Source organism: Pygocentrus nattereri, chromosome 21 (genome assembly GCF_015220715.1).
Source record: "Pygocentrus nattereri isolate fPygNat1 chromosome 21, fPygNat1.pri, whole genome shotgun sequence".
Classification (NCBI taxonomy): Eukaryota; Metazoa; Chordata; class Actinopteri; order Characiformes; family Serrasalmidae; genus Pygocentrus; species Pygocentrus nattereri.
The window spans coordinates 34,502,735-34,517,734 of NC_051231.1; the positions used below are offsets into that span (position 1 = coordinate 34,502,735).

At 49.6% G+C, this 15,000-nt stretch overlaps 1 protein-coding gene across 2 annotated transcripts in view; it reads left to right on the plus strand.

The window, feature by feature from the left end:
- The first annotated feature begins 172 nt into the window (after nt 1-172).
- Nucleotides 173-15,000, plus strand: part of capzb (capping actin protein of muscle Z-line subunit beta) — a 25,998-nt gene continuing 11,170 nt past the window's right edge. Inside the window, exons 1-4 of one of the 2 annotated variants that reach the window (XM_037532533.1) lie at nt 173-363; nt 10,220-10,309; nt 12,706-12,827; nt 13,474-13,587. In XM_037532533.1, coding sequence (XP_037388430.1) covers nt 361-363; nt 10,220-10,309; nt 12,706-12,827; nt 13,474-13,587 — 329 coding nt within the window. In that variant the 5' untranslated portion in view covers nt 173-360. The remainder of the gene's footprint in view (nt 364-10,219; nt 10,310-12,705; nt 12,828-13,473; nt 13,588-15,000) is intronic. The other variant, XM_037532534.1, reaches the window with a different exon arrangement.

A 15,000-nucleotide genomic window follows, 5' to 3' on the forward strand; every position in this document is an offset into this window, starting at 1 on the left:
TCTGCTTTTTGTCTCCCCCTAGCGCTCCGCCTCTGCCACTGCCCAGGCCCCGCCCACTACCTCCCATATTTGGCCATGCTATACTTAGCGCGCTCTGATTGGCCGGCTGGCAGGGGTCTTGCATGACCCGGATGAGTAACGGGTTTTCTCGGCGTCCCGTTTTTGTCAGCACACCCCGCCCCCCTCCCCTCCTTCTGTAGAGGAAGTGGATTCGCTGACAGGGCTGGGCAGCGGCGACGCGGCGACGTGAGAAACGGAGAGAAACGCGGAGAAACCGAGCCAACAAGCCTAAACGGGCCGCCAGATTCGTCTGCTAGCGTTCCTTCCTCCTGTTCGGGACCGAGCCTCGCCGCCGCGGACATGGTGAGAGCCGCGGAGGAGCCTCCGCGCCTACGCTAAGCTAAGTTAGCCTCGGCTAAGCTAAGCCACTTGCCTTTTATAGGAAGTGCCCGGTGCCGCCCAAATACAGCCGCAGAACTATTTCTGTCCGCTCTCAAACGAAGCTAAAGCACGTTTCACGGGCACGTTTGCACTTTCCCGCAGGTGTCAGCGGTGCTAAGCCGCCTGCAGGGGTGCTATCGCCGGGCCGGAGTGAGCCGGAGAGCCGGGGATGTTTTGGATTAGCTTAGCTTAGTTTAGCTAACGCTGGTGGTGCTGGTGCTGGTTCGGGTTCCTCTGCCTACACACTCACACAAAGGTTCTGAAGTCAGGGCAGCGGGTCACGACCTCGATTTAGAGCCACTCGCATGCAGGAGCAGTTCCTTGCTTGGTGAGGTGGATGTTCAGGTTAAAGGAGAGCGCTGAAGAACCCTTTGGAGAGTGGTTCTGTTGTAGGGCTGGGCGATCTCGCGGTGTTGCCTGATTATCGCGATGCTTTTGCCTCGATTGGCGTTTCTGAGCATATCGTGAATATCTGAGCGCTGTTTATTTGAACTTCGTGCTGTGCAGTTTATAAGCCATTTAATAACCATGACTATAGGGCTATTGTTATAGGGTGTTTATATGAGTGTCTTTCCCATCCGCTCCAACTTATTAAATCTTTAAAAAGCAGATTAAGTATAGTGATGCATATCCTGTGTCATTAAAATGTTTTAAAGTATCGTAATATAGTATTCTTGCCATATCGATCACCGCTGCTCTATATAGCACCAAAAAGGTTCTGTCATTGTATGCAAGCCTGACATTGCAGCAGTAGAAGAACCCTGTATGCTCCATAGAACCATTTTCGTAATGGTTCTATGTAGAACACATTCTCTGTCAGTCTGAAGAACCGTTTCACCATGCTGAGAACCACTTGGGCATGCAAATGATCCTATAGGGAACCCAGGGCTCTATAAAGAACCTTTGCTTTTACTAAAGAACCCTCGAAGAACCACCTTTTAATGTGTACCCCACACTGCAGCTGTTAGGAAAAAGTCCAAACTACACACGTAAAAAGATGGTTCTTCCAGGGTTCTTTGGTGAAGGGTGTGGTTCTGTTTATAACCATGAACTTTACATAAACCAGTTTTTATATTTAAGTGGTTCTTTGCAGCAGTTCTTAAGACTCATGGAGAATGTGTTGTGTATGTTCTATGTAGAACCTTATTGAAAGTGATATGACAATAACAGCCCTTCATGGTGCTTTATCAAATCAATCTAAAGAACCGTTTCGCCATTTAAGCATGCAAATGGTTCTATAAGGAACTCGTGGTTCTAAGCAGAAGCATTCCCTTTACTGGAGAACCCTTGAAGAACCATCTTCATCAAGAGTGCAGGGTTGTAGGCGGCTGTTAACAAGCATGTGGACCCCAGGCAGGCATTGAACGAGCTCCGCCTCCTGTAATAATGCTTCAAGGGGAATTCCACCAATTTTCCAAAATTCCCCTGTAATCCAGTGAGTGAGACATAAACAGAGATCCAGAGCTGTTTGGTGTGAAACGGTTCAGACGTCTTTACAGTGGTGGTGATGGCAACCAGGCGTCGCCATGACTACAACACAGATATAGACACTTTATTTACCATCCAGAACCTCCAGAGAACCTACACGAGTCTTCTGAGCTTATATGGAATGTTGATGATGGAAAACAGTGGAAAATCTGGAATAATGAGTTTTCTTTGGGGACTATTTTGCCGCACAGCACCCTGCATGTCTCCCTCCACCATGAATGGAGTTGAAGTTCTCTAAACTCTCATAAAACAGCGTCTCAGTCATCAGGCAGTGAATTCAGAACCAGCTCATGTAGGAACTTTCTGTAGGAGCTTTTAGAGGGACGTCTGGTTCCCATCACCACCACTGTGAGCAGTTCTGACTTGATAAGATTATCTAGAACAGAGCGTTTCACACCAAACCTCTCAGATTACATCTCAACTTCGAACTTCAGGGAAATAAATATTTGATAATATTTAATAAATTTGGCGAGAACTTTTATCAGGGTCGCGGGGGGGGCTTGGGGTGCTGGAGCCTATCCCAGCAGTCATCAGGCAGAAGGCAGGATACGCCCTGGACAGGTCGCCAGTCCATCACAGGGCAGATAGACAGACACAGACAGTCACTCACACCCAGGGGCAAGTAACCATGTCCAGTCAGCCCGACTGCATGTCTTTGGACTGTGGGAGGAAACCGGAGAACCCGGAGGAACCCCACACAGACACGGGGAGAACATGCAGACTCCAAACAGAGAGGACCCCGGTGACCCGGCCGGGGAATCGAACCCAGGCCCTCCTCACTGTGAGGCTGCCCACTGCGCCAACGTGCCGCCCTCTATATATATATATATATATATGCAGTGTGTGCTCTGTCGTCGCCCCCCTTGGTGTGGTTTGGAGACCCTCCCTGTGAGCAGCGTGGAGGCTCAGTGCGCGAGCTGTCATGTGAACCTGACTTCTGTTGGCGTTGGTCATGCAGTCTCCTCTGAAAGCTCCTGCCGTCAGCAGTGTTATCTAGAACTAATAAATCAGTCAGGCTCTCACCTCACAGGTCAACACAGATACTTAAAGCGGGGTGGGGTGTGGGGGTGGGGGCGTGAGGAGGGGGGCGTTTCAGAGTCTCCAGCGATTGATCAGTTGGTGCTGCAGGGATTGACCATCACTGTCAAACGTTGTCAGGTTTCACCTCCAGAGTTTAAACCTCCAGCGAGCTCGAGGGAAAGTAGCTCTCCATGTAGAATGGCATCAAAATGCTAAATGTGGGGTTCTGCCCAATCTGGCAACCCCGAAGCCGAGGAGTAAACAGCGTCTTTTAAATCGTGATCTTAACCGAGAACGATGTGTTGAACTCTGGACAGCTGGCTGACACACTTAATAACAGAACCAAAAAGGGTTCTGCTGCTGTTACGATGTCAAGCTTATGATAGAAGAACCCGTTTTGGTGCTGTGCAGAACCATTTTCCTATAGTTCCTATACATATAAACTGATATGTATGTATGTAAAATCATGACTTGAGTGTACAGACTTAAAGATGGTTCTTTAAGGAATGGTTCTATATAGAACCATCAACACTCAGTTCCATTTCCATCCACACTTAAATTGTTCTTTGCGTGGTGAAATGGTTCTTCAGATTGATGGAGAATGTGTTGTGTGTGGTTCTGCTGCTGCTTGACACTAACAATGCAGGAACACTTTTTGGTGCTATATGGAACCCTTTTCTAAAAAAAGAAAGAAAAAAGAAACCATAGAACCATATACAACATATTTTCCCTGAATCTGAAGAACCATTTCTCCATACAAAGGGTGGTTCTTTGAGTGTTCACGGTTCTCTACAGAACCATTGTCTTTATTGAAGAGTGTAGCATTTGGCTCGATAAACAAGTGTGTTTGTTTATTTAAGTGATAAAAGTTCTCGCCAAATTTATTAAATATTATCAAATATTTATTTCCCTGAAGTTCGAAGTTGAGATGTAATCTGAGTGGTTTGGTGTGGAACGCTCTGTTCTAGATAAACTCACCGAGTCAGAACCGTTCCCAGTGGTGGTGATGGGAACCAGACGTCCCCCTCTAAAAGCTCCTCACAGTGGTGGTGATGGGAACCAGACGTCCCTCTAAAAGCTCCTACAGAAAGTTCCTACATGACCTGGTTCTGAATTCACTGCCTGATGACTGAGACGCTGTTTTATGAGAGTTTAGAGAACTTCAACTCCATTCATGGTGGAGGGAGACATGCAGGGCGCTGTGCGGCAAAATAGTCCCCAAAGAAAACTCATTATTCCAGATTTTCCACTGTTTTCCATCATCAACATTCCATATAAGCTCAGAGGACTCGTGTAGGTTCTCTGGAGGTTCTGGATGGTAAATAAAGTGTCTATATCTGTGTTGTAGTCATGGCGACGCCTGGTTCCCATCACCACCACTGTAAAGACGTCTGCACCGTTTCACCCCAAACCCTCTGGATCTCTGATTACATTGAAAAACCGGTGAAATTTGCCTCTAACCAGCTTTTCACTGCGTGTTTAAGAACCAGTGGTTAAAACACGTTTTCTCTCTGGATGTCAGATGTTTGGACGTGTTTCTCTCGCAGTTCGACTTTCTAGCTCCCGCCGTCGGCACTTACTTAGATTACAGCAGTGCGGAGCGGAGAACATTCAACAGTTTACTTCAAACTGAGTGACGCCTGAAAAGCTGAACATACTGGGCTTCAGGAACAGATGGGGATCGTCTCTGGACGGCTGGTTTTCTTTCTTTTCCCTGTTAACTCATCTGTCACTGTAATGAGGTGTGTGTGTGTGTGTGTGTGTGTGTGTGTGTGTGTGCGCCTGCCTGCCTGCCTGCCGTATTTAAACAGTGTAGGTGTTGGGCTGACCGGAGGGGATTTAAACACCAGCTTAAAGCTCACAACTCCAGGGTGTGACTGAACATGAGGCAGCATGTTTCTGTGCTGGTCTGGACCCTTTAGGTCACAGCAGTGCACTCAGTTTCTCTACTGCATGCTCTCCCGCGGGGAGCCGAAGCGTCCCTCGAGCGCGGCGCGGGGAGCCGAAGCGTCCCTCGAGCGCGGCGCGGGGAGCCGAAGCGTCCCTCGAGCGCGGCGCGGGGAGCCGAAGCGTCCCTCGAGCGCGGCGCGGGGAGCCGAAGCGTCCCTCGAGCGCCCCGCGGGGAGCCGAAGCGTCCCTCGAGCGCCCCGGGGGGAGCCGAAGCGTCCCTCGAGCGCCCCGCGGGGAGCCGAAGCGTCCCTCGAGCGCGGCGCGGGGAGCCGAAGCGTCCCTCGAGCGCGGCGCGGGGAGCCAAAGCGTCCCTCGAGCGCGCCCCGGGGGGAGCCGAAGCGTCCCTCGAGCGCCCCGCGGGGAGCCGAAGCGTCCCTCGAGCGCCCCGCGGGGAGCCGAAGCGTCCCTCGAGCGCCCCGCGGGGAGCCGAAGCGTCCCTCGAGCGCGGCGCGGGGAGCCGAAGCGTCCCTCGAGCGCGGCGCGGGGAGCCGAAGCGTCCCTCGAGCGCGGCGCGGGGAGCCGAAGCGTCCCTCGAGCGCCCCGCGGGGAGCCGAAGCGTCCCTCGAGCGCGGCGCGGGGAGCCGAAGCGTCCCTCGAGCGCCCCGCGGGGAGCCGAAGCGTCCCTCGAGCGCGGCGCGGGGAGCCGAAGCGTCCCTCGAGCGCGGCGCGGGGAGCCGAAGCGTCCCTCGAGCGCGGCGCGGGGAGCCGAAGCGTCCCTCGAGCGCGGCGCGGGGAGCCGAAGCGTCCCTCGAGCGCCCCGGGGGGAGCCGCAGCGTCCCTCGAGCGCCCCGGGGGGAGCCGCAGCGTCCCTCGAGCGCGGCGCGGGGAGCCGAAGCGTCCCTCGAGCGCGGCGCGGGGAGCCGAAGCGTCCCTCGAGCGCCCCGGGGGGAGCCGAAGCGTCCCTCGAGCGCCCCGGGGGGAGCCGAAGCGTCCCTCGAGCGCCGTGCGGGGAGCCGAAGCGTCCCTCGAGCGCCGTGCGGGGAGCCGAAGCGTCCCTCGAGCGCCCCGGGGGGAGCCGAAGCGTCCCTCGAGCGCCGTGCGGGGAGCCGAAGCGTCCCTCGAGCGCCCCGCGGGGAGCCGAAGCGTCCCTCGAGCGCCCCGCGGGGAGCCGAAGCGTCCCTCGAGCGCCCCGGGGGGAGCCGAAGCGTCCCTCGAGCGCGGCGCGGGGAGCCGAAGCGTCCCTCGAGCGCCCCGCGGGGAGCCGAAGCGTCCCTCAAGCGCCCCGCGGGGAGCCGAAGCGTCCCTCGAGCGGCCCGCGGGGAGCCGAAGCGTCCCTCGAGCGCCCCGCGGGGAGCCGAAGCGTCCCTCGAGCCCTATTCCCTACATTGGAGAGCTATACTGAACATTACTGGCGTCTCTGATTAAGTCTCTGATTAAAGTGGATGGTTTTGATCGCTGATTTTTCATCACTCAGTCATATTCTGTCATTTGGCATGGTGCATTATGGGTATTCGTTGTCCAGTGGCTTGTATGCTACTTGCTGCTGCTGCATTCTTGCACTCGCCTGTGTTTTGTTTACTGTTCGACACGCTGCACGTCATGGTGAACAGGCCGCCGAGTGGGAGGTTCGTGCAGATGCGCGTCTCCTCCTTCATTCCTGAGCGCAGGTATGTGGACGTGCGTGTGGTGGCAGGTCTTGGCGACGTGCTGTAGATGAGATTTCGATCAGGCGGACAGTGTTTGGGCGTGAGGGTTTCCACTCCGCTGCCTTCCTCCTCAGCCTGCTCTTCAGCCGCTGGTCCTGCAGGGCAGGTTCCTGGGCTTGAGGAAATGAGTCACCCTCTGAAGTTTTAGCTTTGATGCCTTTATTCAGGACTTCTTTCTCTCGGCCTGCGGAGCCCAGAGTCCGGCTGGAGATGCCGACGTTATCGTCACTGTTGATGTGCTTTTCTGTGTGTTTGGGCGTGGTCAGTACTTCTAGAGCACTTAGGAAGGAGTAGCCAAGTAGTCATCAAGACTAGAGGCTCTACAGAACGTTAATAAACACGGTAATAAGGGTTTTTTCTGCATTTGCTACTCCAAACAAACTTTAGGCAGTTCTTTCAGTTTTCACACTCGTCCCGAATGCGCGAGTCCACGTTATATTAAACGACTGTTCTGAAAGTCGAGGAATCGGCCGGTTATTGCGCTGAATAATCGATTGAGTCGCTCGATTACCACACAACTTTTTTGTAGCTTTCAGCTTTTTAATTCAGTCACGATATTTAAAACTCACTGTTTTGATAAATTTTCCTGCTGATATAAAAGATTAAAAAATATATTTTTCCTGTCAAATTTTAAATCGAGTAATTTTAACAAAACTAAATCAGTTTTCCCTCAATCACGGCGCATCGCCAAACACACGGGCTTATCTCCACAAACATCACACACAATACGCATCACACGAGCCTGAGCGTGGAACGCTGCGTTCCCATTTAACCATATCCCGCTTTCTGAGAGCAGTATTCCTGAAATAGCCGCTCTGTGATGGCACTGAATGCAGTCCAGCTGCGATGCTGACGGCTTTAGCATTAGCTAACCGGCTCGCCCAGCCGTCTTTCAGAGAAGAATCTTCTTCATCCAGTCAACCGACAAGTTTCCGGTTCAGACGCTCCATCGTGGAGGATGTTCTCCCGTAGCCAGCTGAGTTCGGCTTTACCACTGATGGCGTTTTCTCCGGAGTTTAGCGTGAAAAGCTCCCGTAGTTTTGAGGCTGCCGTCCTGCTGCGGTGAAGCGACAACTGTCCTAGTGAGCGAGAGAAACTCGCGTAACGCTGTCGCCAACTAATCGGCTATTCAAGCACTTGCCAATTCATTTGTTTGTCGATTTTAGTCGACTAAGTTGATGTTTGTGCATATATATATATAAACATACTCACTGCTGTCTGAACAAAACCTCGTATCTCCATTTTTCTCGTTTTTCAGTTTTTGACATCATTTGAAAATACATGGTACACTTTACATCGTGTGTAAGTTCCATGATGAATTGACCGAAAGAAACGGCCCAAACTGACTTGGAAAAAATTCTGGTTCCATTGACTTCCATTGAACGTAGAGTATGTTTTTTCCTTCTCCTGTAAAGTTACCACTTTGGAGATACGAGGCTTTGTTTCATGTGTGTGTGTGTGTGTGTGTGTGTGTTATCTATGTCGCTGTCAGATGAAACTGTAAAAAGTCAGTGGAACCAGACTTTATTCCAAATAATTGTGGGCCGTTTATTTTGGTTAATTCGCCATGAAATTCACAGACAATGTAAACGACACCAGGCGTTTTCAAATTATGTCAAAAACTGGAAACTGACAAAAATGGAGATACAAGGTTTTCTTCCGACAGTAGCCAGGTAGGAGAATATATATGTATATAAATGTGTCTGCGTGCGTGTCTGTCTGCGTGTCTGCGTGCGTGTCACCGTGCGTGTCACCGTGCGTGTCTGTCTGCGTGCGTGTCTGTCTGTCTGCGTGCGTGTCTGTCTGCGTGCGTGCGTGTCTGAGTGCGTGTCTGTCTGCGTGTGTGCGTGTCTGAGTGCGTGTCTGTGCACGTGGTCCGGTTCTGCTGTATATCCTGATGTCATATTTTTAGTGTGGGAGTGTCTACAGCATAAGCCCCGCCCACTTTACTCTGATAGGCTGCTTCCAGCTGCCTAGTTTCCCAAATGCGGTAAAGGAGAGACGCTCCAAAGAGAGCGAGGACTGTAGGGACCGCTTTACCACTGCTTTACGGTTATTCACCGTTTCTTCCGTTTTCGCTGTCTTTTAACGCCGAACTGAGAAGTTCCCTCTCTGGAAGTATGTGGTGGAGAGTAGCGATGAACGTGTCTGTAGCCCTTTCTAAATGATCAACAGCCTCTTTGCGAAACGTTCTGCTCACTTTTCTAATCTTTGCGGTTACTGTGAAGCAAGTCGGGCACGAGTTGAGGAGCACAATGAGATCATAGTCGTTTGGAATATAATGTTCTAATAGAGGAGAACAGTGTCTGGAATAATCTGGCTGTGGCTCTGTGGTTTGAGAGCGAGCGCGTTCCCGTGTCTCGGTATGTAAATGGTGCTGATGAACTCTTTGGTAAACACAGTGGTTCCCCACAGAGCCGTGAACACTCGGGGAACCATTTGCATGCTCAAATGGTTCTTTGCATGGTAAAATGGTTCTTCAGATTGGTGGAGAGTGTGGTTATGGTTCTGTTTTTGGAAAAGTTCTTCTGTTACAGAAGCATTTTTGGTGCTATATAGAACCATAAACATGTTCTCCATCAATCTGTTTACCGTGCAGAGAACCGTTTAAACATGCAAGTGGTCTGTGAGGAACCTTTTGTCTTGAGTAGGGAACCCTCTTTAAGAGTGTGTCTGGCCTGTTGTTTGGTCTGTTTCTGCTTCACTTTCTGGTCCTCGCCCAGTTTCGGCTGCAGGCCGTCTTGATTCTTCAGTTCCTGGTTCTAAAGCAGATGCGCTCTCACGCTTTCACTTGTTCTCTCAGCCGTGGAGATTTCCCATGAGCCCCCAGCCAGCAGATACAGCTTTAAATAACGGAACAGCGTCTCGTGGCCGTTGGTTCACGTGGCTGGCTCTGCTGCTGTGCTCCAAGCTGGGTGATGTGATGATATGGTATTGCTATTGTGATCGTTTGCTCCTTCCGGTCACAGCCCTAACCTCCAGCCCACGACGGCCCCCTAGTGTGAGTGCCCCTGATTATAACCTTAGAAACGAGTATCTTGGAAATTGATCACAGTAATGATGATGATGATGATGATGATAATTAAATGTGGAATGTTTTTAATGAGAGATTAAACTAAACGTTGATCACGTTGAGCTTCTGAAATATGAAGTTATGAAGAATATGACGACGTGTTTCGGAACCACCGTGGATCTCGTATTTGCATGAATTCCGATCTGAGACTGAGTCACGTTGCCGCAGATCGGATACGGATCAGGTCTCAGATCGGAAATCGTGTTTTTTGCCGTTCACAATGACGCAAATGACTAATCTGGGTCACGTATGAGGAGAAAGGGTGGATTTGGGCCTCTTACCTGCTGCGTAAACCCAGCCTTAGTCGTGATTGTAATGTCACAGCACATGGGTGGTTGCTTGCTTCTGATTGGTCGAGCTCCTCTCCAGTTGACGAGCGTTATTGGGTTTTAAATTTTGCTGCATAGAACTTGCCAAGCACAGCGTCACTGATAACACAGGCTATAATTAAAACTGCAGCTGATTAAATTTTGACCGTCTCACTCATTTGAGCTTTGATGTCGGAATGCCGGTGATGGGGAAGTATATTAATATTCTCTCTCTCTCTCTCTCTCTCTCTCTCTCTCTCTCTCTCTCTCTCTCTCTCTCTCTCTCTCTGCAGAATGATCAGCAGTTAGACTGTGCTCTGGACCTGATGAGGCGTCTGCCTCCGCAGCAGATCGAGAAGAATCTCAGTGACCTCATCGACCTGGTCAGTGTCTGCCTGCTAGATATTCATCATGCTGGTGCTGAATTCAGACCCCGCCCTCTTTTCCCTGCTTCGTTAGAGGAGTATTCCACCTTATTTCCACGAAAACATTTTCTTTTGCAGTGTTGAGAGTTTAGAATGCTCTTTTTGTTAATTGTTTGCCTCTAAAGTGAGCGAGTGTAGAAAATTCCTCCCGAAGGCTTCCACTGAGCGTAGAATTCCAGCCTCGGGTTCAAAATGGGCAACTGGGATCGTAAACATGCCATATGACTGAATTATGAAAGTAGTTTGATGTTTTTGCTGTGGCTCTCAGTCATCTGAGAAGAATTAAAGGGCCCATGTCCTGCATTTTTCTTACATTTTATTAGGAATGCTGGGATGCAAATCCCAGGCTGAGACCGTGCTTGTTTACTCATACTTATTAAAAATTCACAGACACCAACGTTCTGATACCGGCTGATGCCGACTGTGACGTAATCCTGAGCAGGAAAGGACGACCTGCTCACACAGAGAAGAGTTACTGACTCTGTCACAGTCGGACACAAAGTCACTTTAAACATTCCGCCTTGGTAGATTCCCATAAGGAATACGCTGTGAGATTTTAGACTGTTTTTAAACACACAGTCACAACTGCTTCCCAAATATAGGAGGAGACACGTAGGTCAGCAAAACAAATAGAAGTCGTCAGCGGTTTCTTCCAAAGTCTGTCTGTGCTGACTTTACTCTGTTTATACTTTGTAATTCTATTAAGTCAAACATATTAATCCGGTGATTTATTTATTTGTTTATTTATTTGGTAAATCAGGCTGTAGAGAGACCGAACTGTCCTACTGTGATCATCACAGCCTGCTTTAGCTTCAGTGTTCAGTGGTAGCAGCGCTACTCAGCATGTTTGCTCGGTACTCGGTTATTCTGGAATCAGCTTTATTGATAGCGGTCTGTAGACAGAGCGTCGGTAGAGGCAGCGCTTCCCGCAGCAGGTCAGTCAGGTGGAGCGTTTTGTGCAGTGTGAGTTTATAAATCGTAGTTCTGTCTGAACACGATGGTCTATTCAAACGTACAGGGAGTCACCAAAGAACAAGACTTCTAAAATCGCAGTGTCTGGCTTTAGAGGACATTCAGCTACAGCTCAGCCAGCCAATCAAAAGACTCCAACAAGACGGAAAAGCATGAGCTTCTGTTAGAGGGGGGGTGGGATATTATACATTTTTTGGATGGACTGTCCCTTTAATGAATGCTGTAGTGAATCAAAGAAGAAGCTGAACTGATTGCTGTCCTGCACCGAAACACCTGCAGATCCCTCACAGCAATCAGAGCACATTAATCACCTCTCTCTGTGCCCCCCATCTCTCTCTCTCTCTCTCTCTCTCTCTCTCTCTCTCTGTCTCTCTCTCTCTCTCTCTCTCTCTCTCTCTCTCTCGCTGCCCCTTTTTTCTGTATGTTTACATTCATTTCCTGTAGTGCCAACATCCTGTCTCTCTCACACTCATACACACAGCATTGTTAGTGACTATTAGCATAGCTGTCACTCAGTCTCCAGGAGCAGATGTAGTCTCTCTCTCTCTCTCTCTCTCTTTGTCTCTCTCTCTCTCTCTCTCTCTCTCTCTCTCTCTCTCTCTCTCTCTCTCTCTCTCTCTCTGTGTGTGTGTCTCTCTCTCTCTGTGTCTCTCTCTCTCTCTCTCTGTGTCTCTCTCTCTCTCTCTCTCTGTGTCTCTCTCTCTCTCTGTGTCTCTCTCTCTCTCTCTGTGTCTCTCTCTCTCTCTCTCTGTGTCTCTCTCTCTCTCTCTGTGTGTCTCTCTCTCTCTCTCTCTGTGTCTCTCTCTCTCTCTCTCTGTGTCTCTCTCTCTCTCTCTGTGTGTCTCTCTCTCTCTCTCTGTGTGTCTCTCTCTCTCTCTGTGTGTCTCTCTCTCTCTGTTTCTCTCTCTCTGTGTCTCTCTCTCTGTCTGTAGGAGGGAGTATTTTTCTGGTGTGTGTGTTTTGTTTGATTCTCCGATTCTCTCCGGTTAATAAACAAACTATTGATCCCTCCTTCTGATATCGGTTTGATCATTAACTCTTATTAGCACGTCACTGTTATTAGTCACTGCTTCGCTTAAACGCTGCGAGCGTAGCTGAGATTTAGAGTCCAACTGTAACAGATACTCTAACCTGTAAAACAATCCGCTCTGAAAAAGGAAACGGGGGTGGGTCATGGTGTCATGGTGTGAGTCAGTACTGAAACACTGCAGGTCATCGTGGATTAATACGCGTTGGTGTTAAAGAGAACCAGGCACTGGGTTTCCTTAAGAATTAAACACCTCAGATTTATCTGTTTAAAGAGTTTAACATGCAGTTACAGACTGTTATGGGCACTGGAGTTAAGTGTGTGTGTGTGTGTGTGTGTGTGTGTGTGTGTGTAGGTGCCCAGCCTGTGTGAGGATTTGCTGTCCTCTGTGGATCAGCCTCTGAAGATTGCCAGGGATAAGGTCGTGGGGAAAGACTATCTGCTCTGCGACTATAACCGTGATGGCGACTCCTACAGGTCAGCACCAGAACTGTTTTTTGCACTCAACGCCCTGTTCCAAATCAAACTCAAATAAAGCGGCCATGTAACAGAAACCCAACCCACAAGGCCGTCTCTTTGCCCCTGCCCCAATGGAATTATCCCACTCCCAGCCTAAATCCAAACGAAACCAACGGTCCTGTCCCACACACAGCCCAAACCCAACGGCCCTCTCCCAAATCAAAGTCAATCCTAATGTCCATTTGCAGATCAAAGCCAAACACCAAGGCCCTGTCCCAAATTAAATCTAAACCCAACGTCCCTGTGCAAAAGCCAACTAAAACCCAGCAGCTCTAACACGGTTTATGGCCCCACCCAGTGGCCTTGTTTCATATCATTCAAACCAGATGTGGGTGACTGAGGTTACATGACGGCTCACATGCTGACCAAATGTGTTGAGTGAAAGACGTCTATTAATTAGGATCTGGTACTTTTTACTGGTGTCTGATCTGTGTGTAGCACCTGAACTATTCTATATACCTGAGTCCGCTCTCTGTCCTTCATGCTCAAGCCTAGTTACGAATCCATATTGTAAAAAGTTGTATGTACTTATTTATCGGTTGATGGACGCTCTGTGTGTTTTCTCTGATGATAATGCCTGACTTTGTCGTGTGTGTGTTGTTAGATCTCCATGGAGTAATAAGTACGAGCCCCCCATCGATGACGGCGCGATGCCCTCCGCTCGTCTGAGGAAGCTGGAGGTGGAGGCCAACAATGCCTTCGACCAGTACAGGGACCTGTGAGTGCCAACTAGCAGTCAATCAATTAATAAGCCCAATTTATTTCTAACACTGCACCAGTTTTTATGATTGTTTGTGCCAGTTGACAGTTCTGAGTAAAAATGATTCAGAAATGTCTGATATTTATATTTTATACTTGATCCCTTTTTCCTTCACCTGCATCACCTTTGCATGTTTAGTTTTAAAGTCAATAGTAGAAAAATTGGTAACACAGTTTGAGTGGTCACAGAGTGGTCCTTTGTAGATGATTAGTAAACTCTTAGCAGGGCATCAGTAACGTATCAACATGTACTGCAGTATCTGAGTACACTGAAGTACCTACAAATACCTTGTAGATATTCTGTTGATACTTACAGTAAGTAGATGTTTTGTTAATCTATTACTTTCATTATGCAAAACCCAATCCCACCCCTCACCCTGGCCCAAATCCTAACCCTAACCTTCACCTCAACCTAAAACCCAATCCAACCCCTCAACCTGGCCCTAATCCTAACCCTAACCTTCACCTCAACCTGAAAGCTAATCCCACCCCTCACCCTGGCCCTAATCCTAACCCTAACCTTCTCCTCAACTTGAAACCCAATCCCAACCCTCACCCTGGCCCAAATCCTAACCCTAACCTTCACCTCAACCTAAAACCCAATCCAACCCCTCAACCTGGCCCTAATCCTAACCCTAACCTTCTCCTCAACTTGAAACCCAATCCCAACCCTCACCCTGGCCCTAATCCTAACCCTAACCTTCACCTCAACCTAAAACCCAATCCCAACCCTCAACCTGGCCCTAATCCTAACCCTAACCTTCTCCTCAACCTAAAACCCAATCCCACCCCTCAACCTGGCCCTAATCCTAACCCTAACCTTCACCTCAACCTAAAACCCAATCCAACCCCTCAACCTGGCCCTAATCCTAACCCTAACCTTCTCCTCAACTTGAAACCCAATCCCAACCCTCACCCTGGCCCAAATCCTAACCCTAACCTTCACCTCAACCTAAAACCCAATCCAACCCCTCAACCTGGCCCTAACCCTAACCCTAACCTTCTCCTCAACTTGAAACCCAATCCCAACCCTCAACCTGGCCCTAATCCTAACCCTAACCTTCACCTCAACCTGAAACCCAATCCCACCCCTCACCCTGGCCCTAATCCTAACCCTAACCTTCACCTCAACCTAAAACCCAATCCCAACCCTCAACCTGGCCCTAATCCTAACCCTAACCTTCACCTCAACCTAAAACCCAATCCCACCCCTCACCCTGGCCCAAATCCTAACCCTAACCTTCACCTCAACCTAAAACCCAATCCAACCCCTCAACCTGGCCCTAATCCTAACCCTAACCTTCACCTCAACTTGAAACCCAATCCCAACCCTCAACCTGGCCCTAATCCTAACCCTAACCTTCTCCTCAAC